Raw genomic sequence first — 23147 nt, 5'->3', positions numbered from 1 at the left:
GGGGAGGGTATAGTTCCTTCGGAGTTACTGCCTTTGTGTCTGAGAGATCTGTTCTGTGCCTGATTGTGTAAAGTGTATCCCAGTGTCCGCTTGTAAAGTACCAAGTATCAGTTTTAGCTATGAATAACCAAAGATTTGCCTTCATTCTTTCTAAATATTTAGGCCAATTATCATGGACCCAGCAGACCCAACAGGAAACTTTGGGGAAGGTTATTGCTGGGCAGAGGTTGCAAGAGCAGCTGAAGTCTGCATGTCCCAGGTACGCTTCAGACTTGTCTGTTCCATTCTTTTCGTTTTTGAGATGCTTTGAAAGAGGACATAAACCGCCCCATTTTAGGCAGGTCATGGAAGTAGGAACCGAGATGTGCAGGTCTGTGCGACTCTACTTTCATCAGTATTTTAGAACAGAGTTTGCCAACATAGAGCCTGTTGTAAAATACAAGAGGAATGGACGTTTACGCACAGGTTACGTGCACATAAAACAAACATTTTAGCAAAATAAACGTAGAAAATAGCAAATGGTTCAAAGCCAGTAAATAAACGGGTATGTGCTGGAACATAACTATTTTACCTTTGCGACATTAGAAACGTAAACATGTATTTTTCTGATGCTGTCATGGTGACTGATTTCCCTTGCCAAGCGAAAAAATGGAGCCAATAGACCCGTCTCAGATGGTGTCCACAACAAAGTCTTTATTCAAATCAATAAAATCAGCGACCCAATTGATTTGAATAAAGACTTTGTTGTAGAAACCATCTGAGACAGGTCTTTTGGCTCCATTTTTCACTTGGCGTTTGATCTTCAGCGGCGTTAACTGATTTCCCTTGCCAGTTTGGTATTTAGGGGGACAAAAAAACCACTGGTGAATTAAGCAGAGACCTCCCCCAATCCCTCCCTTGGTGTGCTGCTCAATAGCGGCTATTGACCAAAGCCTAAATATGTTCCCCCTCGCAGAGGCCACTAGATTACAACCGCTATGCCGGGCAGAGCATCTGGGCCCTCGGGCACTGCCCGGTTGCCCAAATGGTCAGTCTGCCCCTGGCCAAAATGTACAACAGGTTTGCATCCGACATATAGTTTGTGATGAACAATCATACAGTATGTCGGCTCCAGAACTGTACCAAGGTATACTTGTCCCCTGTGTGACTTGCCCACTAAGAGGAGATAGTGAGTTTAGGGCAGTTTTTGCATCTCTCCAGCACTTACACAGCTCTTGGTATGGTGCTGATCAGCTCAGTCCCTTTAAGACAAGCTTGTTACATTGGTCTTATTACTCCAGGAAATTGGTTTCTTCTTTGGTTCATTTATTCAACTAAGTTAACACCCTTTAAAATATTTTGCTTGTGGGACATTAGTGCTGGAACGTTCATGCCTAGTAGGTCCTGCCATATTTCTGTCTTATTAATAAAAGTATCTTTTGCTGGCATGCACGGGGGTTTATAAGAAAAGTAGGGGAGGGGTAAGATAAGATGAATGGGGTGTGATGGGAGCCCAGACCTGTTCCTGGTTTTCTTTTCAGCCTCATTTCATTTGTTATTTTATTATCTTTGAGCGTTCAAGACATTCTCCTTTGGAAGAGTTAAGAATGCTGGGGGGAGGGGGCAGGAGTAGATATCTAATAATAGTTGTTTGTATAAAGAGGGAAAACAGGAGGGAGTAGGGGTGGACCAATGGGTTCCAAAAAACAAGAGAAGATATAATGATAAGCAAAAACAATTTAACGCAATAAGTTCCACCAGGAAATAAATAATTGTAACCAAACACAGATGTAGCCAGACTCTACACAGGAGCCACAAGATCTAGGAACACAGATAGGAAACAAACAAATCAACATATAAATATATACATCCAAAATGTCTAAAACATATGTATATATACATGAGCACCTAAAACATAAACTTCATCTATAATTTTATCAATGCAAATGTATAAATATATAAGGATATGTAAAAATATATTGGTCCTCCCCAACTCTCGCTCCTGTTTTGCTTTTGCATGGTTGTAGGGGTTGTTTCTCTTCCTAGAGGAAGAGACAGTAGTGCTTAAGTAAAAGAGATTAAGAAGTTAATATTACTAAGGATTGTATTTTTACCTTTATTCTTTTGATTTGAGTTTCCAAAAGAGCCATTTTGGCCCTAGCATTTCGAACTCTAATTTTTAAGCCTTGTGACAGAGGTGGATAAAGTCAGAGTGACCATGGATGGACGGACTACAGGAACAGAGCCAGATCCAATGCTGTAACATGTTTCTGAGATGTGTTTAGCAGACGGTACCTATTGTCATGCAGATCTGCCAAGTCTCCCGCTTTTCTGGGTCATCCTCGGGGAGCTGGGATCTCCCGCTGAGCAGCCTTCCCATCCAGGAACAGCAGGAAATGACTTAATAAAACGTCATCTCCTGCTGCCTCTGGAAGGGGAGGCCACTTCTTTTGCCATTGGCCACTAATCAGCTGTACCAGGGGCGGAGCTATGAGCAGGACTGGGAGGAGCTATTGGTGGGGTGGGCCCTAAATCTCCCACTGAGTGAGTCGGCCTCCTCGGCAGCTCTGGTCATGCTAATAAGTTTCCTGAATCTAAAACCATACACCCTTCTCCTTTACAAACATTTACCTATTAGTGACTTTAAGGTACAAATTTCAGTTCAACAGAAAATAATGTACTTTGGTATGTTGCTTTGAGTAATGCTCCGGGTTTTTTAAGTGGGTAGCTTTAAATGGCTCCTAGTGACCAGACACCATATCATGGCTGTCAGCCTGTGAATATAAATCCCTCACAGCCAATAGGGAAAGGTAGGGGATCCCTGATAGTAAGCCCATGAAAAGACAACTGGGAGATTCCCTTACATGTGATCTCTTTCTCTTTCAGCCACCATCTGTTGAGCTTGTGATCACTCAAGATAACCAGTTCCTGCTTAGTGTGTCTGTTAGCCCCAACACTAAAATCCAGCAGGTCAAAGAGAGAATCCAGTTGGAAAGGGGTATTTCCATTGATACCATGAGCCTCTTTCTCGGAGACCAGGAACTGTTGAGTCAGTGTACACTGGTACAATATGGCATCTTCTCCAGCACCATGCTCAAGCTAAAAACCCAAGGATCCTATTGTACGCTACTGTGAGAGTCCCATTCATCTCTCATCGTCTTCCCTCCCTACTACAACAATTGAAGGGCAGAAATGATGGAGCCTAAAGGGTGATAGTCCCGTCTTTCAGGGCACCTGATTCATTAGCTTTTCATCCTTGCTGATATGGGACTAGATTCAGTACGTGGCGCCCAATTTTGGGCACTGGAAAAACTGAGCGCTAAGCATTACTTTATAGATGGCGCTCCAAGTTGGGCACCATTTACAGAATAGTGCTTGCCTCTGCGCCCAGTTTTGGGCGTGAGGATTTATCGCCAAGTGAAACCTGATGTAAATCCTTGTGCCCAAATTTAGATGCGAAGCCCCCAAATTCTGTAATACTGCACGCATCTTTAACGTCCCTGACCCGCCTATGCCCCTCCCATGGTCACACCCCCTTTTCAGTTGCACGCCAAAACATTGACATGCCGCACCTTCATAGAATAACATGTAGCAAGATGCTCGAGTAAATTCAAATTGGTGCCAATAATTGATCGTTACTGTCCGATTATTACCATTAATTGGCTCGTTACTCAAACGGCCTGCATAAATTGAGCGTGCGACCAAATCTGTGTGCGCAATTTACAGCACCATTTATAGAATTTGAGGGATAACTCCTACAATTCTTTTTCAATAAAGTTTTTTTTAATATTTATAACAATCTCCCAACGTAGTAGAGCTTAATTGAAAAGGACAGACAGAGATGTTACCAAATATTAATATGTGATAGGGTGTGATGTGGTCATAGCGCATTTCTGCAAAAACTGCAATGGCTGCTGGTACCCTACAGGGCCAAATTTAAAACTCTTATCTAAGAATTTGAAGCCCTTAGACAAATGGACAAAGTGTATAAGAATAAGTTAGCCCTCTACTCACCTATGAGGCCTCTAAGGTCTTCTTAAGGAACATCACTATCTATATACTCTTGTCCATGTCTGTCTTAAAGGTAGTCTTCTATTGGTCCACAACAGGGGCGTAGCCAGACCTTGATGGGAGGGGGGACCACAGCCCAAGATGGGGGGACATTTTGGTCCACCACCCCACTGCCGCCCTCCCACCACCACTTTTGCCTCCCCGCCACCCCTGGAAGGTACGTTGGCTGGCAGGGGTCCCCAGCCCCCGCCAGATAAAGCGTTTGTCTCGTGCTGGTCTCACATTGCCTGGCGCCCTGTCCTGTTTTTCAGCACCGTGTATGCTCATTAAAATGAGCGTGCACGGTGCTGAAAATCAGGACAGGGTGCCACGCAATGTAACACCAGCACGGGACAAATGCCTTAGCTGGTGTGGGTTGGAGATCCCCACCAGCCAAACCAGGGGCCCTGGAGTCAATTTGTGTGGCCCAGGCCCCTGTGGCCCCCCCCATAGCTATGCCACTGGTCCACAGCAGCAGCAATGCCCATATGCTGCCTGCTCCGAAGCTTTTTCTCTGAACCGTCCTCCTCATGTGGAAACTCAAAGTGACGTCAGAGGGGGCAGGATCGATCAGAGGGAAAGCTTTGGAGCAGGCCACAGGCAGCATATGTGCATCACTGCCATGACCAGGGAGCAATAGAGGACTAGCTTTAAGGTAGACCCGGAGTTGGGGAGTGGGGGTTGAGAGAGAGGGAATAAAGGCTGAACCCTAGGTGGGGGAAGGGGCGTGAATAGAAAGATGCTGGACCGGACATTGGGAGGGGAGCGGGAGGAAGTGAGAGATGTACTAGACAATGGGAGGGGGTGAAGGAGAGAGGAGGAGAGATTTTTGGAGAGAGAGAGAGAGGAAATGGACCTGGGAATAGAGGGACGGGAGGGAAGAGAGAGGGAAAGATATTAGACCTGGGGGCAGGAGGGAGGGATATATTAATTCTTTAATCATGTTATTAAAAGCTTTTTAAATCAAAATGCAACCCTAATCTGACCTACACTGTCCCCCCTCCCCCCCCCCCCCCCCCCCCCCGGGCTGCTTATGAAGACGCTTTATTTTATTGTATTGATATTGTGATTATCATAGTTGCGTTATATGAATGCTACTTCTTATGTGAATCATTTCTATTCTGTTGCCATATATCATATTTCTGCTATGCAAATATTCTACTGTGCAGTTTTAACATGTATCATCATATCATATATTATATCATGTCATCAGGAGCATCCCGAGCTGGAATCGCCTCCTGTGTGAAATGTCCACTAGTACCTTTGCCCCCACCCCCAGTGTCACAGCCACTGCAGTGGAGACAACAGACAGGGAGTGATTTTTGCACCCAGGGTGGCCACACTGCCCGCTCAGCCCTTGGGACGGCCCTGCGTGTGATTGCTATTACTAAGATTAATTTGTCTATGTCCAAGTTTATCTCATTGATTGTATTTTATGCTTTACATTTGATTATCTGATTATTGCTATACTAAATCTAAGTTGTTTATATCAAACTATACCTGTGTACACCGCCTTGGGTGAATCTCTTTGTAGAAGTGATAATCACAATAAATAAAATATATACACCCCACTCATGTGTTCAAATAAATAAATTTAGGAACAGCATCAGTTCTGGGCATTTTTCCTCTAAGCAGAGAAAACAAAAGGAGTTGTTCCACTTTCACCATATAAACAGTATCAACTGAGCAAGAAAAATATGGGCAATATATATATATTTTGTTTGTTTTTTTAATTAAAGAATCTGTTTAGTGAATTTCCGAACTGTAGAAATGGCAAAAGTAACAAAGTCATACAACAGGGTATCAGTATGCATTAAAGACAATCATGAATCCCCCTTCCCCCCAACCCCAAAGAAGCTCCCCCCCCCCCCCAGAATCCATAAGCAGTCATAAAGATAGACAAACACAAAAACAACCCAGGGCTTGACTTTTATGACTCCAAGTCTTCAAAGATTGAACCCCCAACCCCAAGCCCCACAGTAGACTAACTAGGAAGGTATTCTCACATCATCTTGACAAGAGTTTAGAACTTGGCTCCGTGCAGTAGCAAACATGGAAAAGAAATATGGTTCCCAGATGGATAACAATTGTTTTCATCGCTTAGGATGGCATTTCACTCCGTAAGATTTATGTCCTGAAGGGGTATCACACATTATAAGATACACTATAGAGCCTGCTGGACTATGGTTGGGTGCAAAGCCTTTGCTGCCACAAAGATGTCCACGTTCCTTGTTTTGCCCTGTTCATATCAAGTTGTAAACTGGATCTTCAAGCTGGATGTAGCCACCACTTGGACGTCCGTTTCTCATGGATTTTAGAACAGGCTGAGAAATGCACGTCCATATGTGATGTACAGCCTTGGATGTCCATATTCTGAGTTGGGCGTCCTTTCTAAAATGCTCTTTCACGTTACTGTTATAGATTGTCTGGGTAGGAAAAAGGGTCCTTCTCTAAAGGAGCACCTCGATTTAGGCTTCTAGAAAGCACTATCTGAAGCCTGTTCTATACTGAAAAGTAGAAGCCTACTTATGTTATATAATACTAATGTAACTGGGTATATTGGCGCTTGTGTATTTAGACAGGAGCAATTATTGTTTATCATTTATTTGTTTACTATACCGTCACTTATTGCATAGCAGCCAGAACGGTTTACTCGTCAAAAAGTACAATAACATACAATGTAGTTTCAGCTAGGAAACCCATTATATGATAGGTCAGCACAGACAGAACTTCCATACCAGTGGCGTAGCTACGTGGGGCCACAGGGGCCTGGGCCCCCGTAGATTTGGCCCTGGACCCCCATGCCGATGACCCTCTTGACCCGCCACCAAGCTGCCCTCGCCTACCTTTGCTGGCGGGGGACCCCAGCCCCCGCCAGCCGAGGTCTTCCCGCGCAAGGCTTCATTCTGACTGTTTCTGATGTCCTGCACGTTGTACGTGCAGGACGTCAGAAACAGTCAGAACGAAGCCTTGCATGGGAAGATGAGGACCTCGGCTGGCGGGGGTTAGGAACCCCACCAGCAAAGGTAGGTGACGGCGGCGGCGGGGGAAGGTTGGTGGCGGGAGGGGGGGTTGAGAGGGTCGGCGGTGTTTATTTACACCTTATATGTGTGTAAACAAAGAAACTGACACCTATTATAAAGAAGAATAATCAAAAAACTTTTATTTTTTCAACTGTCCTCCCTTGGACAGAGGCAGCATGAGAACATCACACTGGAAGCAAAGTATACTTACAAAATATATTTTTAGCAGTAATACAGAGATATATGCTTGCTTTGCTTTGCTTTGCTTAAGATACATATATTCTCCTCAGTTTAAATACACTTACATTCGTGCTGCACCCAATACCTGTACGTCAGCAACCCTTTTCTTTGAAGCCTGTTCTCACATTTCTTATCTACAAATGTCTGCAGCATTCCTTCTGCCCCAGCACAGACTGTCTCTGCTTCACACCAGGCTGCTCAAGGTTGATTCTATGACTCCCTTATTATTTTCACAGGTTTGTGACTCATATCTCTTGTGCCTTAATGCTTGCATTCCACTGACCATAGGAACTTTCTTTTTTCCTCATTATATTCAACAGCGGCGGGGGGGGGGGGTAGTCAAAGTTATTGGTGGTGGTGGCGGCGGCGGGGGGGGGGATTGGCAATGGCGGGGGGTGTCAGCAATGGCGGGGGAGGTCGGCGGCGCCGGGGGGGGCTAAAATGTGCCCCCTCACCTCGGGCTCTGGACCCCCCTCCCGCCGAAGTCTGGCTACGCCCCTGTTCCATACTGAAGATAATAACATAGACAATCATTACAACAGTCATACGCAATTTCTAATGATTTATGTCTCCTTGTATAGTGTAAAACATTTTTCATGCCTGTGTAGTCTTCCTTCTCAAATAAGGTTATACTTCAAAAGCTGTCTGGTAAAAGTAAGTTTTCAGAGCTTTACGGAAAAGAGGGTACGATTGTTCTAACCTGATTGATTGTGGTAGGGAATTCCACAGTGCTGGGGGCAAACCATGCCAACCATAGAGCTGATGGAAATGCTCGCTCCTAGATTTGGGAGATATTATTGCCGTCTATAAGTTACGTGCATAAAGGTTCACTCCGCCTATGCTCTGTCCAGGCTCTACCCATGAGACCCCCCCCCCCCCCCCCCACCTGCAAATTATGCGCTATTGAAGATTGATTTATTTATTTATTTATTTATAACATGTCTATTCTGCACAATCCTACAACTCTCAGTGGACCACAGCAAAACATACATAATATAATTTTAAAAGAAGACAAACATACACACATGCAATAAAAGAGTCTGGACTAAAACAAATCTGGCAACTAACACATTAAGGAGCTTAAACACCCAGTTTAAACCACCGTAAAAGCTTGGGCAAAAAGGAAAGCCTTCAAATGTTTACAGAACTAAAGAAGTGAAGTCATACCTCTTAAATTAAAGGGCAACAAATTCCACCGCCTTGCACCTTCAATATAAAAAGACTAGTCGAATGGTACTCAGTCTAATAGGATGAAAGAAAGGAGTATCAAGCAAAGGTTTTTCTGAAGAACGCAATCCACGAGCAGGCTGATAGAGCTTCAGAGAACTAGCTGGTGAAACTGGTACATCATTGCTTAAAGCCTTAAAAATTAGCACCAACACGCTGGCGCAGGCTGGGTGTGCAATATATTTACCAGCTGGTAGACGAGGAAGGGAAAATCAAACCATTCATAACTTTGCAGAGGGAATATTTTTTCTAACTCAAAAACATCAACACCATGGAAACCTGAATGTGGAATACCACAAGGATCACCGCTCTCACCAACACTTTTTAACTTAATGATGACACCTTTAGCCAAATCGCTATCCAACCAAGGACTCAACCCGTACATCTATGCAGACGATGTCACGATTTACATCCCGTTCAAACAAGAGATAACCGAAATCACAAATGAAATCACACAAAGCCTCCAAACAATGAACTCATGGGCAGACGCATTCCAACTAAAGCTAAACGCAGAAAAAACACAATGTCTCATCCTGTCCTCACAATATAACACAAACAAACCCAATACCACAAACACCCCAGACTACACCCATCCGGTCTCAGACAGCCTGAAAATTCAGGGAGTCACAATTGATCGAAATCTCACACTCGAATACCATGCGAGAAATACAACAAAGAAAATGTTCTACTCAATGTGGAAACTTAAAAGAATCAAACCTTTCTTCCCAAGGGAAGTATTCCGCAGCCTAGTACAATCAATGGTGCTAAGTCACCTAGACTTCTGCAACGCCATTTATGACGGATGCAAAGAACAAATCATTAAGCAGCTTCAAACCACTCAAAACACAGCAGCCAGACTTATATTTGGGAAAGCGAAATACAAAAGTGCCAAACCCCTAAGAGAAAAACTACACTGGCTCCCATTAAAAGAACGAATAGCGTTCAAAGTGTGCACCCTGGTCCACAAAATCATTTATGGGGAAGCCCCAACCTATATGTCAGAACTTATAGACTTGCCTACTAGGAACGCAAAAAGATCATCACACACATTCCTCAATCTACACTATCCTAACTGTAAAGGGCTAAAATATAAATCCACATATGCGACCAGCTTCTCATACATCTGCACGCAGCTATGGAACGCACTACCAAAGGCCATAAAAGCAACGCAAGACCTAACCATCTTCCGAAGACTACTGAAAACAGATCTTTTCAAGAAGGCATACCATAAACACCCATCCTAAATACTAAATAATAACACCACACACGATCTATACAAAACCGAACTCCTTTCACACGACTGATTAACCTCTCTGCTAATAATGATCAAGCACTACCACCATATACAGTATATATATATATATATATATATATATATATATATATATATATATATATATATATACCATGATCTGCTCCTTATATGTTACTAGTAAAAAAGGCCCATTTCTGAGACCAATGAAACGGGCGCTAGCAAGGTTTTCATAGTATTGTGTATGTTTGAAAGAGTGTGTGTGAGAGTGACTGTGTGAGAGAGAGAGACAGGGTGAATGTGCGAGTGTGTGTGACATAGAGTGAGGCTGTCTGTGTGAGAGTGTGTGTGTGAGAAAGAATGAGAGTGTGTGGCAGGGGCCCCCCCCCCTCCATCTCCCGCCCTTTTTGCCCCTCCCCCTTCCTTCCCCTCCCCTTTTTCCTCCCCTCCCCCCTCCTAGCTTCAGGGTCGTGGGCCCCCCTCCCTTCGCCTTTCAGTGTCGTGGCCCTCCCTCCCTCTGTCACGTTCAAGCTGGCTCCCTCCCTTCCTCCCATGTTCAGGCTGGCTGGCTCCCTCCCTCCCTCCAACGTTCAGGCTGCCTGCCTGCCTCCTTCCCTCCCATGTTCTGGCTGGCTGGCTCGCTCCCTCGCTTCCTCCCAAGTTCAGGCTGGCTCGCTCCCTCGCTTCCTCCCAAGTGTCAGTGCTCTGTTGTGACGCGAGGGCGGGGCGACGGTAGTCCTCCCTTTGTTGCAGGTCATTCGCGTTTGCGATGTGTTTGACGTCATGGATTGGGTGGGCGATGTGATTCGTTGAATGTAAGTGCTCCACCCTCGACGTCATCACTTTGTGACGTGAAGGCAGGGCATACACTCATGGAGGAGCATCGATCTACACCACTTCATTTTTAGAACGTTGGGAAACTTGAGGCTTCAATAGAACGTTGGAGGTGCGTTTTATATAGAGAGATGTTCCATGTATGTTACCATGTATGTAAGCACCTTAACGCAATACCAACTGTAATTCTGTTACCCGGCAAGCGCCATTACGGCAAATGTAAGCCACATTGAGCCTGCAAATCGGTGGGAAAATGTGGGATACAAATGCTACAAATTAATAAATAAATAAATATGCGGTGCCACAATGGGACTTCTTTCCATACAACACTATGTTATATCTTTAGGTTGGGTTAATCTAAGTGAGGATGTGCAAGCCACCATCAGTTCCGCCCTAACGCTGGGCGCGCAGAACATGATTCCATTAAGGTTCCAGCACAGATTTTTGCAAGATACCACAGAGAATCTGGACTGCACAAGGAAAGTGAGTGCTTGGTCAGCAGAACTGGGAGTGGAGGTGTCGGAGGATCAATTTTGGAAATATGTACAGTGGGGGAAATAAGTATTTGATCCCTTGCTGATTTTGTAAGTTTGCCCACTGACAAAGACATGAGCAGCCCATAATTGAAGGGTAGGTTATTGGTAACAGTGAGAGATAGCACATCACAAATTAAATCCGGAAAATCACATTGTGGAAAGTATATGAATTTATTTGCATTCTGCAGAGGGAAATAAGTATTTGATCCCCCACCAACCAGTAAGAGATCTGGCCCCTACAGACCAGGTAGATGCTCCAAATCAACTCGTTACCTGCATGACAGACAGCTGTCGGCAATGGTCACCTGTATGAAAGACACCTGTCCACAGACTCAGTGAATCAGTCAGACTCTAACCTCTACAAAATGGCCAAGAGCAAGGAGCTGTCTAAGGATGTCAGGGACAAGATCATACACCTGCACAAGGCTGGAATGGGCTACAAAACCATCAGTAAGACGCTGGGCGAGAAGGAGACAACTGTTGGTGCCATAGTAAGAAAATGGAAGAAGTACAAAATGACTGTCAATCGACAAAGATCTGGGGCTCCACGCAAAATCTCACCTCGTGGGGTATCCTTGATCATGAGGAAGGTTAGAAATCAGCCTACAACTACAAGGGGGGAACTTGTCAATGATCTCAAGGCAGCTGGGACCACTGTCACCACGAAAACCATTGGTAACACATTACGACATAACGGATTGCAATCCTGCAGTGCCCGCAAGGTCCCCCTGCTCCGGAAGGCACATGTGACGGCCCGTCTGAAGTTTGCCAGTGAACACCTGGATGATGCCGAGAGTGATTGGGAGAAGGTGCTGTGGTCAGATGAGACAAAAATTGAGCTCTTTGGCATGAACTCAACTCGCCGTGTTTGGAGGAAGAGAAATGCTGCCTATGACCCAAAGAACACCGTCCCCACTGTCAAGCATGGAGGTGGAAATGTTATGTTTTGGGGGTGTTTCTCTGCTAAGGGCACAGGACTACTTCACCGCATCAATGGGAGAATGGATGGGGCCATGTACCGTACAATTCTGAGTGACAACCTCCTTCCCTCCGCCAGGGCCTTAAAAATGGGTCGTGGCTGGGTCTTCCAGCACGACAATGACCCAAAACATACAGCCAAGGCAACAAAGGAGTGGCTCAGGAAGAAGCACATTAGGGTCATGGAGTGGCCTAGCCAGTCACCAGACCTTAATCCCATTGAAAACTTATGGAGGGAGCTGAAGCTGCGAGTTGCCAAGCGACAGCCCAGAACTCTTAATGATTTAGAGATGATCTGCAAAGAGGAGTGGACCAAAATTCCTCCTGACATGTGTGCAAACCTCATCATCAACTACAGAAGACGTCTGACCGCTGTGCTTGCCAACAAGGGTTTTGCCACCAAGTATTAGGTCTTGTTTGCCAGAGGGATCAAATACTTATTTCCCTCTGCAGAATGCAAATAAATTCATATACTTTCCACAATGTGATTTTACGGATTTAATTTGTGATGTGCTATCTCTCACTGTTACCAATAACCTACCCTTCAATTATGGGCTGCTCATGTCTTTGTCAGTGGGCAAACTTACAAAATCAGCAAGGGATCAAATACTTATTTCCCCCACTGTAAGGACTATCCAAACAAACTCCCCTTTTATTAAATTTTGGGAACTCCAATATAAAATTGCGCTCCGCCTCTACATCCCCCCGATTAGGGCGAACAAATCAAGATTTGGGGAATCAGGGGCATGTCTTAAATGTGGTAAAGACCCGGCCACACTCGGACATATGTTTTGGTCATGTGAACACATAGAGAATTTCTGGGCTCAGATACTGCCAGAAATACATGGACAATGGGGATGCAAGGTGCGTAGACATCTTTTACTGCTATTTGAGAAGTTTCAGTATGTGAAGCCGGCCCAGTCGGGGTTTCTCTGGTTTCTGAGGAAAGCAGTCCTTGTGGGGAAGCAAGCCATTTTGCTGTATTGGAGAGAGAAGGAGGCCCCTGCCTTGGGAGTGTGGAGAGTTCATATGGTAGAGCTATTGAAGATGGAGAGATGTGGAGTGGCGACTCTGGACTCAAAAGAAGGGAAAGTTCTGCAGAAGACTCGGGAGAGATTTTGGGACACATTACAACCCAGAGCAAGAAGCAGGATTCTTAATTAAGCATGTACGCACACACACACACACACACACGGATTATGTTTTAGAACAAAGTAGAATATATTGGGGGGGGGGCGGAGAGGGGAGGAGGGAGGGGGGATGGAGGTGGGGGATAATGGGGGATAGATGAGAGTGAGGGGGGAAAGGTTGAATTGTTAATTTGAATGTGTGGCAGGAAGACTTTGTAATCTGTTATGTGTTGTGTTTGAGCCATACAATAAACATGATTTAAACATAAAAATTAGCACCAAGATTTTAAACTTGATTCTCCAGTGGATGGGTAACCAGTGCAACTCCTTAACTACTGGCATAATATGAGCTAAGCGAGAGGTTATCTGTGAGCAAACGAGCAGCAGCATTTTGAGCAATTTGTAAAGGACGGATCTTACCCAGAGGTAACCCAAGATACAATGTCTTACAGTAATCGAACAAGGCAGTGATCACACAACTGTAGTACAGACCTAAAGTTAGTGGGTGACAGCAACTGCTTCAGCCGCCTAATCAGACAACATTTGAAAATAACTTTCTGAACAGAGTCTCCCTGTCCGCTTCCGTATACAGTTCAAACTCCTCTTGCTGACCTTTAAATGCATCCACTCTATGACCCTCATTACCTCTCCTCTCTCATTTCTCCCTACATTCCTCCCCGTTAACTCCACTCTCTGAGCAAGTCTCTCTTGTCGTCCCCCTTCTCCTCCATAGGCGGTCGGTGGCCCAACTGTTTGGGGAGGCTAAAGGGGGTGGGGTTGGGGCGGGGTTGTGGGGCGGAGCTTAAACCCATAATTGTCACCCAGCATCAAGCAACCCTTCCTCCCACCCACCTAGCACCAGGCACCCCTCCCACCCAGCAGCAGGCAGGCAGGCAGGCACCCCTCCCCCACTCCCACCCACCCACCCAGCATCAAGCCTTCCTCCTTCCCTCCCTCCCACCGAGCACCAGGTCCAGTTCCTTCCCACCCCTCCGAAATTTAAAACGTGATACCTGCTCGGCGTTAAGGGAAGGCGGCGTCGGCAGCGACACAGCACATCAGCACCAGTGAAATGCGTGCTGGCTCGTCACGCCTTCAGCTTCCCTTCGTTCTGTCTCTCAAGCGCTGGTCCCGCCCTCAAGCGCTTGAGAGACAGAATGAAGGGAAGCTGAAGGCGCACCGAGCCAGCACGCATTTCACTGGTGCTGACGTGCTGTGTCGCTGCCGATGCCGCCTTCCCTTAACCCCGAGCAGGTATCAAGTTTTAAATTTCGGAGGGGGGGCGGGAGACAGGCGGCGAAGGTCACAACTGGGCTGGGGAGGCTTAGCCTCCCCAAGCCTCTTATACGGGGCGCCTATGTTCTCCTCCACCACTAACTCCAGACTTTGTTCCTTTTATCTTGCGGCACCTTATGTGTGGAACCGTCTTCCCGAACCCATACGTCTAGCTCCATCTCTACCTGTTTTTAAATCTATGCTGAAAACTCACCTTTTCACTGCTGCCTTTGGCTCCTAGCCACTACCCATTTGTCCTCCTCCCTGTTCCTCTTTACCCTGTAATTCCCTTGCCCGTAATGTCTTGTCTGTCTGTTTTACCTAGATTGTAAGCTCTTTGAGCAGGGACTGTCTCTCTATGTCAAATGTTCAGCGCTGCGTGCGTCTGGTAGCGCTATATAAATGCTATTAGTAGTAGTAGTAGAATCCAACCAAACCCCAAATCTAAATTACGCTCCGCACAATGGGAATTTTCAAAGAATCAAATACAAAGGTTTCGGGAACCAAAGAAGGGGAAGTCTTACCAGATAAAAATACAATCTGCGATTTAGAAACATTCAGCTGAAAACGATTAGCATCCATCCAAGTCCTCATGGGCTGCAAACAAGTAGCTACAAATTGAAAGCTTTTCTCGACAGTATCAGACATAGGGAAGAAAAACTGAATATCGTCTGCATAAAGCCTAAATTTAAAAAAACAACAAGGCAAGCGATCCGCAGCTCCAACGTGGAAAAGAAAACAGCAGATCAGTGAAAGATATTAAAAACGTTATTAGTAGTACCATATACCAGAATGTTGCCCGACACAGGCCGTGACAAATATGAGCGATAATGTAAAATCAATAATAATAAAAAAATATAAAAAGTCTATAAAAACTATAGTATTACATAATGACTGAAAAACCATGACCAAGACAACATACCCATATTAAAATACTTAAAAATATATACACATATAATTAACAGTGAAATGTAAAAATATATAGACATATATATATCTCAGTGATCTTAAATATATATCATCAGGAGAACCATAACGAAATCGTACCCACATCATAATGTATCAAAAATGCACACATAAATATATATAATATATATATTAAAACTCCACACACACACACACATTTTTAATTGCGGACAATAACTCTTTGGGGTGGATAGGGGCTCCTATTTTTTCTATTGCCTCTGCACTTAGCCTCGGCATTTTCACAGTGTATAAGAAAGTTTTGACCTTTTCGCTGCTCGCAGACGCTCCCTGTGCATATAACTGCTGAAAGTGTTCTCACAGTAACCCTTGTATTGCTTCCAAGCTGTTCACAGCCCTTCCTGTTTTATCCTTCAAGGCTGATATCGTTCGGTTCCCCCCCCCCCCCCCCCTGTTTCCGAACCAATCTTGCCATCATCCCTCCAGCCCTGTTGCCAAACCTCGCCAGTCGATGTTTGTGGTATACCAAATTACATTGCATTTGCTCCTGCAGCAGCGAGTTAATGGTTGCCTGCGTCAGTATATATGTGTCTCTGTTAGTTACTGTGGGTGAAGCTAGGTATCTGCGCCTGGCCCTCCGTAGTTGTTGAGTTAAATGAATAAGATTAATTTCCAATTTTTTTATATCGCACTGCTACGTACGCTATCAGGTCCCCCCTCAGGACAGCCTTTGCCACACACCAGAACAGTTTGGGATTCAATTTGTGTTCTTTATTGTGTGCTACGTATTCGTCCCATTTCCCGCTTAAGAATTTTAAGAAAGCCGGATCTTTTGAAAGGTAACTAGGGAATCTCCAGGTTCTAGTTAGGCTAATTCCCCCTTGAGTATCCAGTTCGAGCCACACCAGAGGCCTTCTTTCTTTCTAAAAACACCATGCATCCATTTTGGGTCTGAGACCTTACCGCCAGCCATTGACTTAGTGGTAAGGTCTCTCGTGTTAACCGTGCAGTAATCGCCTACGCATGTCAAGTCAGAGTTACTGCCCAATTTTCGCTGCACGCCAGAAAATAAAATATATTTTCTGGCGCACAAAGCAGGCACACATAAAAAATGAAATTACTGCATGGGCCACCCGGTAGCCGGGTGGTAACTCCAAATTGGCACACATATATAGGCACCTACGTGGCTTAGTAAAAGGGCTCCGACCTTATAACATAATTTGAAAGTGCTAAACCCATTCGTGAAAAACTGCATTGGCTCCCCACCAAGGAACGTATTGCCTTCAAGGTTTGTACTCTTGTCCACAGGATTATTTATGGTAATGTTCCTGGATACATGCTGGACCTTATAAAACTACCACCCAGAAACAGTACCAACCTATCCCGTACTTATTTAAATTTGCATTATCCAGACTGCAATAGAATTAGATACAAATCAATTTATGCATCCAGCTTTTTTTTACATAAGTACACAACTGTGAAACGCTTTGCCCAGAACCGTGAAATCTATGCACAACCAGGAAGTCACTGAAAACCAACTTGTTTAAGAAGGCTTATCCCCCTGACCCAAATGAACTTTCTACTTCCTGCGACACAGTAGAACTATGAACCGTATTGGACTTTTAGCACCACCCCCTCTTTATTTCTTTGTTGCTTCTATTTCTGTTTCTTACATGCCTAATACTATATTGTGTATTTGTATTTTACCGAACCGGAGGCTGCCTCTACGGTATTGTGTAAGCCACATTGAGCCTGGGGTATAAATGTGTTAAATAAATAAAATAACATATATGTTTTAAAGAATACTTTTCACATACATCTTAAGAAGCTCGTTCAGAAACTATTACATAACCACCAAGGTCTAAGGTTTGCAAGTCACAAATCCAAATATTTTCCAGTTTTCAGGGTGCCGTTAATATTAGTATGCTGTAGTTTCAGTTTCCATTCTTCAAGAAAGGGCGGATTTTCTCTTAGCTCTTTCTTTGTATATAATCACCTGACTAGTTTCATTGACTTGGAGTTCAGTAAATGAAACTGAAATCAAATTATTTCTTATTTGGTATCTTTCTCTTTTTGGGATAAACATGAGCACAGCTCACCAGCTCTTAAGGTGGAATAGACAGAAACATCGCATTTGAATGCCACTGAAAACCTTGGACTCCTCTCTATGTTTTTCAAACCAGTTTCTTTAAGTATTTGATGGTTGGTTTTATTTTTCTGTGTTTTTAGAATCTGGGTCAGTTATTCCTTTTTTTTTGCATATGATTATTATTACTGTGTAACTTCTTGATTTATACAAAAAATATGTGTATCGATCTTATTGAATTAATAAATACACTGCCCAGTATCACTGCCTGAGGCCTCACTTCCTCTCTCCTTCCTTTCTCTTCTTTGCACAGGAATATATCAGGGCCGCCAAGAGACTGAGCTGGGCCCAGGGCAGGGCTGCCTCCACCGGGCCCAGGGCAGAATCGTCATTGCCGCTGCTCCCCTCCCCCCCCCCCAAATCATCATCACCATCACTACCACCGCCCGCCCACAGCGCAGCTCCTTTATCTGCCCAGCATTGCCTGCCCCTGCGGTTGCTTTCCTCAGGTCGCACATGCTCAGTCTCAAAACTGAGCATGTGCGGCCAGAGGGCCCATCAGCTGCTAGGCAGGCAATGCAAGGGGGGGCCCAGTGCCGGAGTTTTCTCTCTCCTGCTCCTGTTGGGACGCAATCACCCAGGTCCTGTCAGGAGCAGGAGAGAGAGAGAGCGAGACCCCTGCGCCGGGCCCCCCCTGGAGGGCCAGGCCCGGGGAATTTTCCCCCCACCCTCCCTCTCGACAGCTATAAATATATGTAGAGATCACTAGATTGTAAGCTCTGTGGAGCAGGGACTGTCTCTTCATGTTCAAGTGTAAAGCGCTGCGTACGTCTAGCAGAGCTATAGAAATGATAAGTAGTAGTAGTCATTGGGATTCCGGAATCTTGCTACTCTTTGTCCTTATCTCTTATTTGTCCTGTTTGTCTGTCCTAATTAGATTGTAAGCTCTTTCGAGCAGGGACTGTCTCTTTATGTTCAAGTGTATAGTGCTGCGTACGTCTAGCAGAGCTATAGAAATGATAAGTAGTAGTAGTCATTGGGATTCCGGAATCTTGCTACTCTTTGTCCTTATCTCTTATTTGTCCTGTTTGTCTGTCCTAATTAGATTGTAAGCTCTGTGTAGCAGGGACTGTCTCTTCATGTTCAAGTGTAAAGCGCTGCGTACGTCTAGCAGAGCTATAGAAATGATAAGTAGTAGTAGTCTTTGGGATTCCGGAATCTTGCTGCTCTTTGGTATTCCGGAAACTTGCTGCTCTTTGGTATTCCGGAAACTTGCTACTCTTTGGGATTCCGGAATCTTGCTACTCTTTGTCCTTATCCCTTATTTGTCCTGTTTGTCTGTCCTAATTAGATTGTAAGCTCTGTGGAGCAGGGACTGTCTCTTCATGTTCAAGTGTAAAGCGCTGCGTACGTCTAGCAGAGCTATAGAAATGATAAGTAGTAGTAGTCATTGGGATTCCGGAATCTTGCTACTCTTTGTCCTTATCTCTTATTTGTCCTGTTTGTCTGTCCTAATTAGATTGTAAGCTCTGTGTAGCAGGGACTGTCTCTTCATGTTCAAGTGTAAAGCGCTGCGTACGTCTAGCAGAGCTATAGAAATGATAAGTAGTAGTAGTCTTTGGGATTCCGGAATCTTGCTGCTCTTTGGTATTCCGGAAACTTGCTACTCTTTGGGATTCCGGAATCTTGCTACTCTTTGTCCTTATCCCTTATTTGTCCTGTTTGTCTGTCCTAATTAGATTGTAAGCTCTGTCGAGCAGGGACTGTCTCTTCATGTTCAAGTGTACAGCACTGCGTACGTCTGGTAGCGCTTTAGAAATGATAAGTAGTAGTTCTGCCTGTTGAGCAGTGTTGGAACCTGCAGCTGTTCTACCAGAAAATACAGTTCTGAATTCTAACAGGGGCTGTGTCTTCCTCCTTGACTGACAGGATGGGAGGATGCATCCCTTAAAGGGGTGAGGCCCGGGTGGGGAAGCTGTCTTTGGTTCAGATCCCTGGCTACTGCACCTCTGTGGAAGGGGACAAAATATAAATAATAATCTCCAGGCTGCAGCAACTACTTTCATTTGAATAAAATTTCTTTGACTAAAGGAGTGGGAATCAGCCTATACAGGGATGGGGAATCTGTCAGGCACCACAACCTGCTGGGAGTAAAGGATGAAGGAGAGAAGAGGTGCTGCTCAATCCAGGTCCAGCTTGAGAAGGTCACACAAAGTTCAGCCTCTCACCACCAGATGTTTTTCTGGGGAAGAAACAGCTTTACTTTAAGAACTGTAGCTAAGGATGGTGTTGTACAGAGGAGAACTTACTGCCTCTATTAACTGGCATAGGTTAGTGCAGTGGGCTGAGAACCTGGCGACCTGGGTTCAGTTCCCATTGTAGTTCCTTTTGATTCTCGGTAAACCACTTAATCTTCTATTGCTCAAGGTGTTGCAGGAATTACCACTATTGTTAGCAGAATCTGTGGTACTTCAGGAGTCAAACACCACACACCAGAATGAGAGAGAAATCTTCTTTATTTGCCAGCAAACAAAGTAGGACATCAGCGCTAGCTCTCTCCTTCTCTTCAGCTCTCTGTGTCTTGTGTCTCCTGTCTTGGTTCCTTCTCGTCTCAGCTCCTTCTCTAATGTAAGCTGCTTCTGCTCTCCTTTATATATGGTCCTAAACCCCTCTAGCCCCCCTTTCTCACCAGATGGTAAAGAATAGATTGATTACCCTGTCTTGAACTAATTATCTCTACACATTTACTCAAAAATATCAGTTACATAGGTTTGAGATATTTCCTAAACTGACCTATGACCTGGGGCCTCTCAAACTAGACAATGTGGCACCTATCTCCTGCATTTTATTATTATTAAATTCTCAGATTCCCAGTTAACTTCATACTAACCGGACTCTGGCATTCATTAAGGGGCCAAGAGGCCAGTCTTGCTTAATGGCACACAGACATGGTTTGTTATTACTTTCAGGAGACCAGTCCTACACTTAGCTATAATCAATCAAGGAGAAGACTTGACTTTTCCTGACCTCTTTCACCTTCTAGCTTCATACACAGAACTAGCTAGGACTGTGGATAATTCAAACCAGATGATCTCTTAAACTGCAGACAAATCTCACTTGAAAGTCAGACAAAGATGTAACACTGAATTGAAAAGATATTCTACATAGAAATAGAACCTATTAATTAAACAGAATAAAACATATTTTAAAATAAGCAGAAATCAGAATTCCTTATAAGACAGAACCTAAATTATCACCTATTTCCTTCTCTCTAAACAGCATTCAGCCTAATCTTTTAAAACAGCTTGCTTGCTGATCCCCTCGAGATTGTCCAGTATGCCTTGCTTAGAATGGCATCCAGATGTGGTAAATAATACCTATGAACCAGCCTTAACAATCCATCACTCAAAAAGGGACAAAGAAAGTTTTATTTCTCTCTGACCTTTCTAACCTCTAGTCTAGCAAAAGCTAGACATTTGAGTAATTAAAACCAGATGTCATTCTATCACTTGCAGGACTGAACCAAAATTAAACAGAATTAACAAATTAATATGATTTCTCTGTCCAGGCTGCCTCAAAGGTACAAATTCCAGATGGTGAGCCTCTACCTCCTGAAGTCCAAGCCTGAGTAAATCTTTCACAGTTTAGAATGTAGTAGCATAGCAGATGATGGCAGATAAAGACCTGTACGGTCCATCCAGTCTGCCCAACAAGATAAACTCATTACATAAGTACATAAGTGATGCCATACTGGGACAGACCAAAGGTCCATCGAGCCCAGCATCCTGTTTCCAACAGTGGCCAATCCAGGTCACAAGTACCTGGCAGAAACCCAAAGAGTAGCAACATTCCATGTAGAAACCCAAAGAATAGCAAGATTCTAGAATTCTAAAGAACAACAAGATTCCATGCAGAATTTCAAAGTGTAGCAACATTCCATGTAGAACCCCAAAGAGTATCAAGATTCCATTCAGAATCCCAAGTACATATGTATTGCCATACTGGGACAGACCGAAGGTCCATCAAGCCCAGCATCCTGTTTCCAACAGTGGCCAATCCAGGTCACAAGTAACATAGTAACATAGTAGATGACAGCAGAAAAAGTACTTGGCAAGATCCCAAAACAGTACAATACATTTTAAGCTGCTTATTCTAGAAATACTTACAAAACAAAAAAATAGTGGAGGATTCTACAGGAGTCAAACTATATACTCATTTATAGGGTAAGTCTCATATAGTCGCCATGCCACGGCTAGTTTCACTTCACTCCCATGGTGAACCTCTGCCCGTGGACATGTTATAATCACAGACTATACCCCCAACCTACCTATGCTCATGTGCTCATATAAATTAATCTATCTTTGCTTATCATACTACATGCATAGGTGAGCTATGTGTCACTTATCTCATGGGAACCAGTGCGCTCGTCAACCCTGACAGACTGCCTGTTTCGCAATTTGTGCTTCGTCAAAGGGAACCATTACACCCGGTTAGTCGATGTGATGCCTCTAAGTAATCTCTGAGTGTAGTATCCATGTGCTTGTTATATTTATCATATTACATGCAGCATCTCTAGATATGGCTTCAGCTGCAGCATACAAGCCTGTGGCTTCAGATGCAGTGGCCACCTGTATGATGCCAGTTACTACAGCTACCTCTACCACTCTGCTACTGTATGGTTCCAGCTACCGTAGCTGCCTTTGTCACCAGCCACCACAGCCACCTGTATGAAGCCAGCTATTGCAGTTGCCTCTGTCACCAGCCACCGCAGCTGCCTGTATGACGCCAGTTATTGCAGCTGCCTCTGTCACCAGCCACCGCAGCCACCTATTTGATGCCAGCTATTGCAGCTGCCTCTGTCACCAGCCACCGCAGCCACCTATTTGATGCCAGCTATTGCAGCTGCCTCTGTCACCAGCTACTGCAGACACCTGGTTGTCTCTAGTTTTGCCAGCCATGTCTATAGCTCCAACTGTGGTGGCTACATGTGTAATATCTCTTGATGCATTTGATTATGGTGCTTAGATGCGTCGGTAGACTGTCTTCTCTGGTTTTGGTGGCTATGTGCCTCATCTGTTCTTCCCAACTTTTTGGTACAGTGTCGCTGGTCACCCATTTGGCTTAGGCTATATACCATATGACTTCATGCCTTTCTATCGCCCCTAAGCTCCCATTGTTTCCTTCCAAAGTTGCAATGCCTATGTTCCATTATTACATCCCTTAATGACACCTCAATTGTTTTGCATAACCCTGCATAATATAATCCATAACTATCTGTAACAATTGTATTTCCAACATTCAACTCATATTGTAAGCCACACTGAACCTGCAAAAAGGTGGGAAAATGTGGGATACAAATGCAATAAATAAATAAATAAATCTTGCAATCGCACAGGTTCCCATGAGATAAGTGACACATAGACTCACCTATGCATGTAGTATGATAAGCAAAGATAGATTAATTTATATGAGCACATGAGCAATGAGCATAGGTAGGTTGGGGGTATAGTCTGTGATTATAACATGTCCACGGGCACAGGTTCACCATGGGAGTGAAGTGAAACTAGCCTTGGTGACTATATAAGACTTACCCTATAAAAGAGTATATAGTTT

At 44.4% G+C, this 23147-nt stretch overlaps 1 protein-coding gene across 1 annotated transcript in view; it reads left to right on the top strand.

The window, feature by feature from the left end:
• The window catches only part of LOC115479913 (2'-5'-oligoadenylate synthase 3-like), a 68306-nt gene that overhangs the window by 10536 nt on the left and 34623 nt on the right, over positions 1 to 23147 (top strand). The window contains exons 5-6 of the mRNA XM_030218238.1: positions 163 to 259; positions 2866 to 3100. Coding sequence (XP_030074098.1) covers positions 163 to 259; positions 2866 to 3100 — 332 coding nt within the window. The remainder of the gene's footprint in view (positions 1 to 162; positions 260 to 2865; positions 3101 to 23147) is intronic.

Source organism: Microcaecilia unicolor, chromosome 11 (genome assembly GCF_901765095.1).
Source record: "Microcaecilia unicolor chromosome 11, aMicUni1.1, whole genome shotgun sequence".
In the NCBI taxonomy this organism is placed as follows: domain Eukaryota; kingdom Metazoa; phylum Chordata; class Amphibia; order Gymnophiona; family Siphonopidae; genus Microcaecilia; species Microcaecilia unicolor.
The sequence above is the reverse complement of the archived record's forward strand: the minus strand, read 5'-3'. Positions and strand labels throughout refer to the sequence as shown.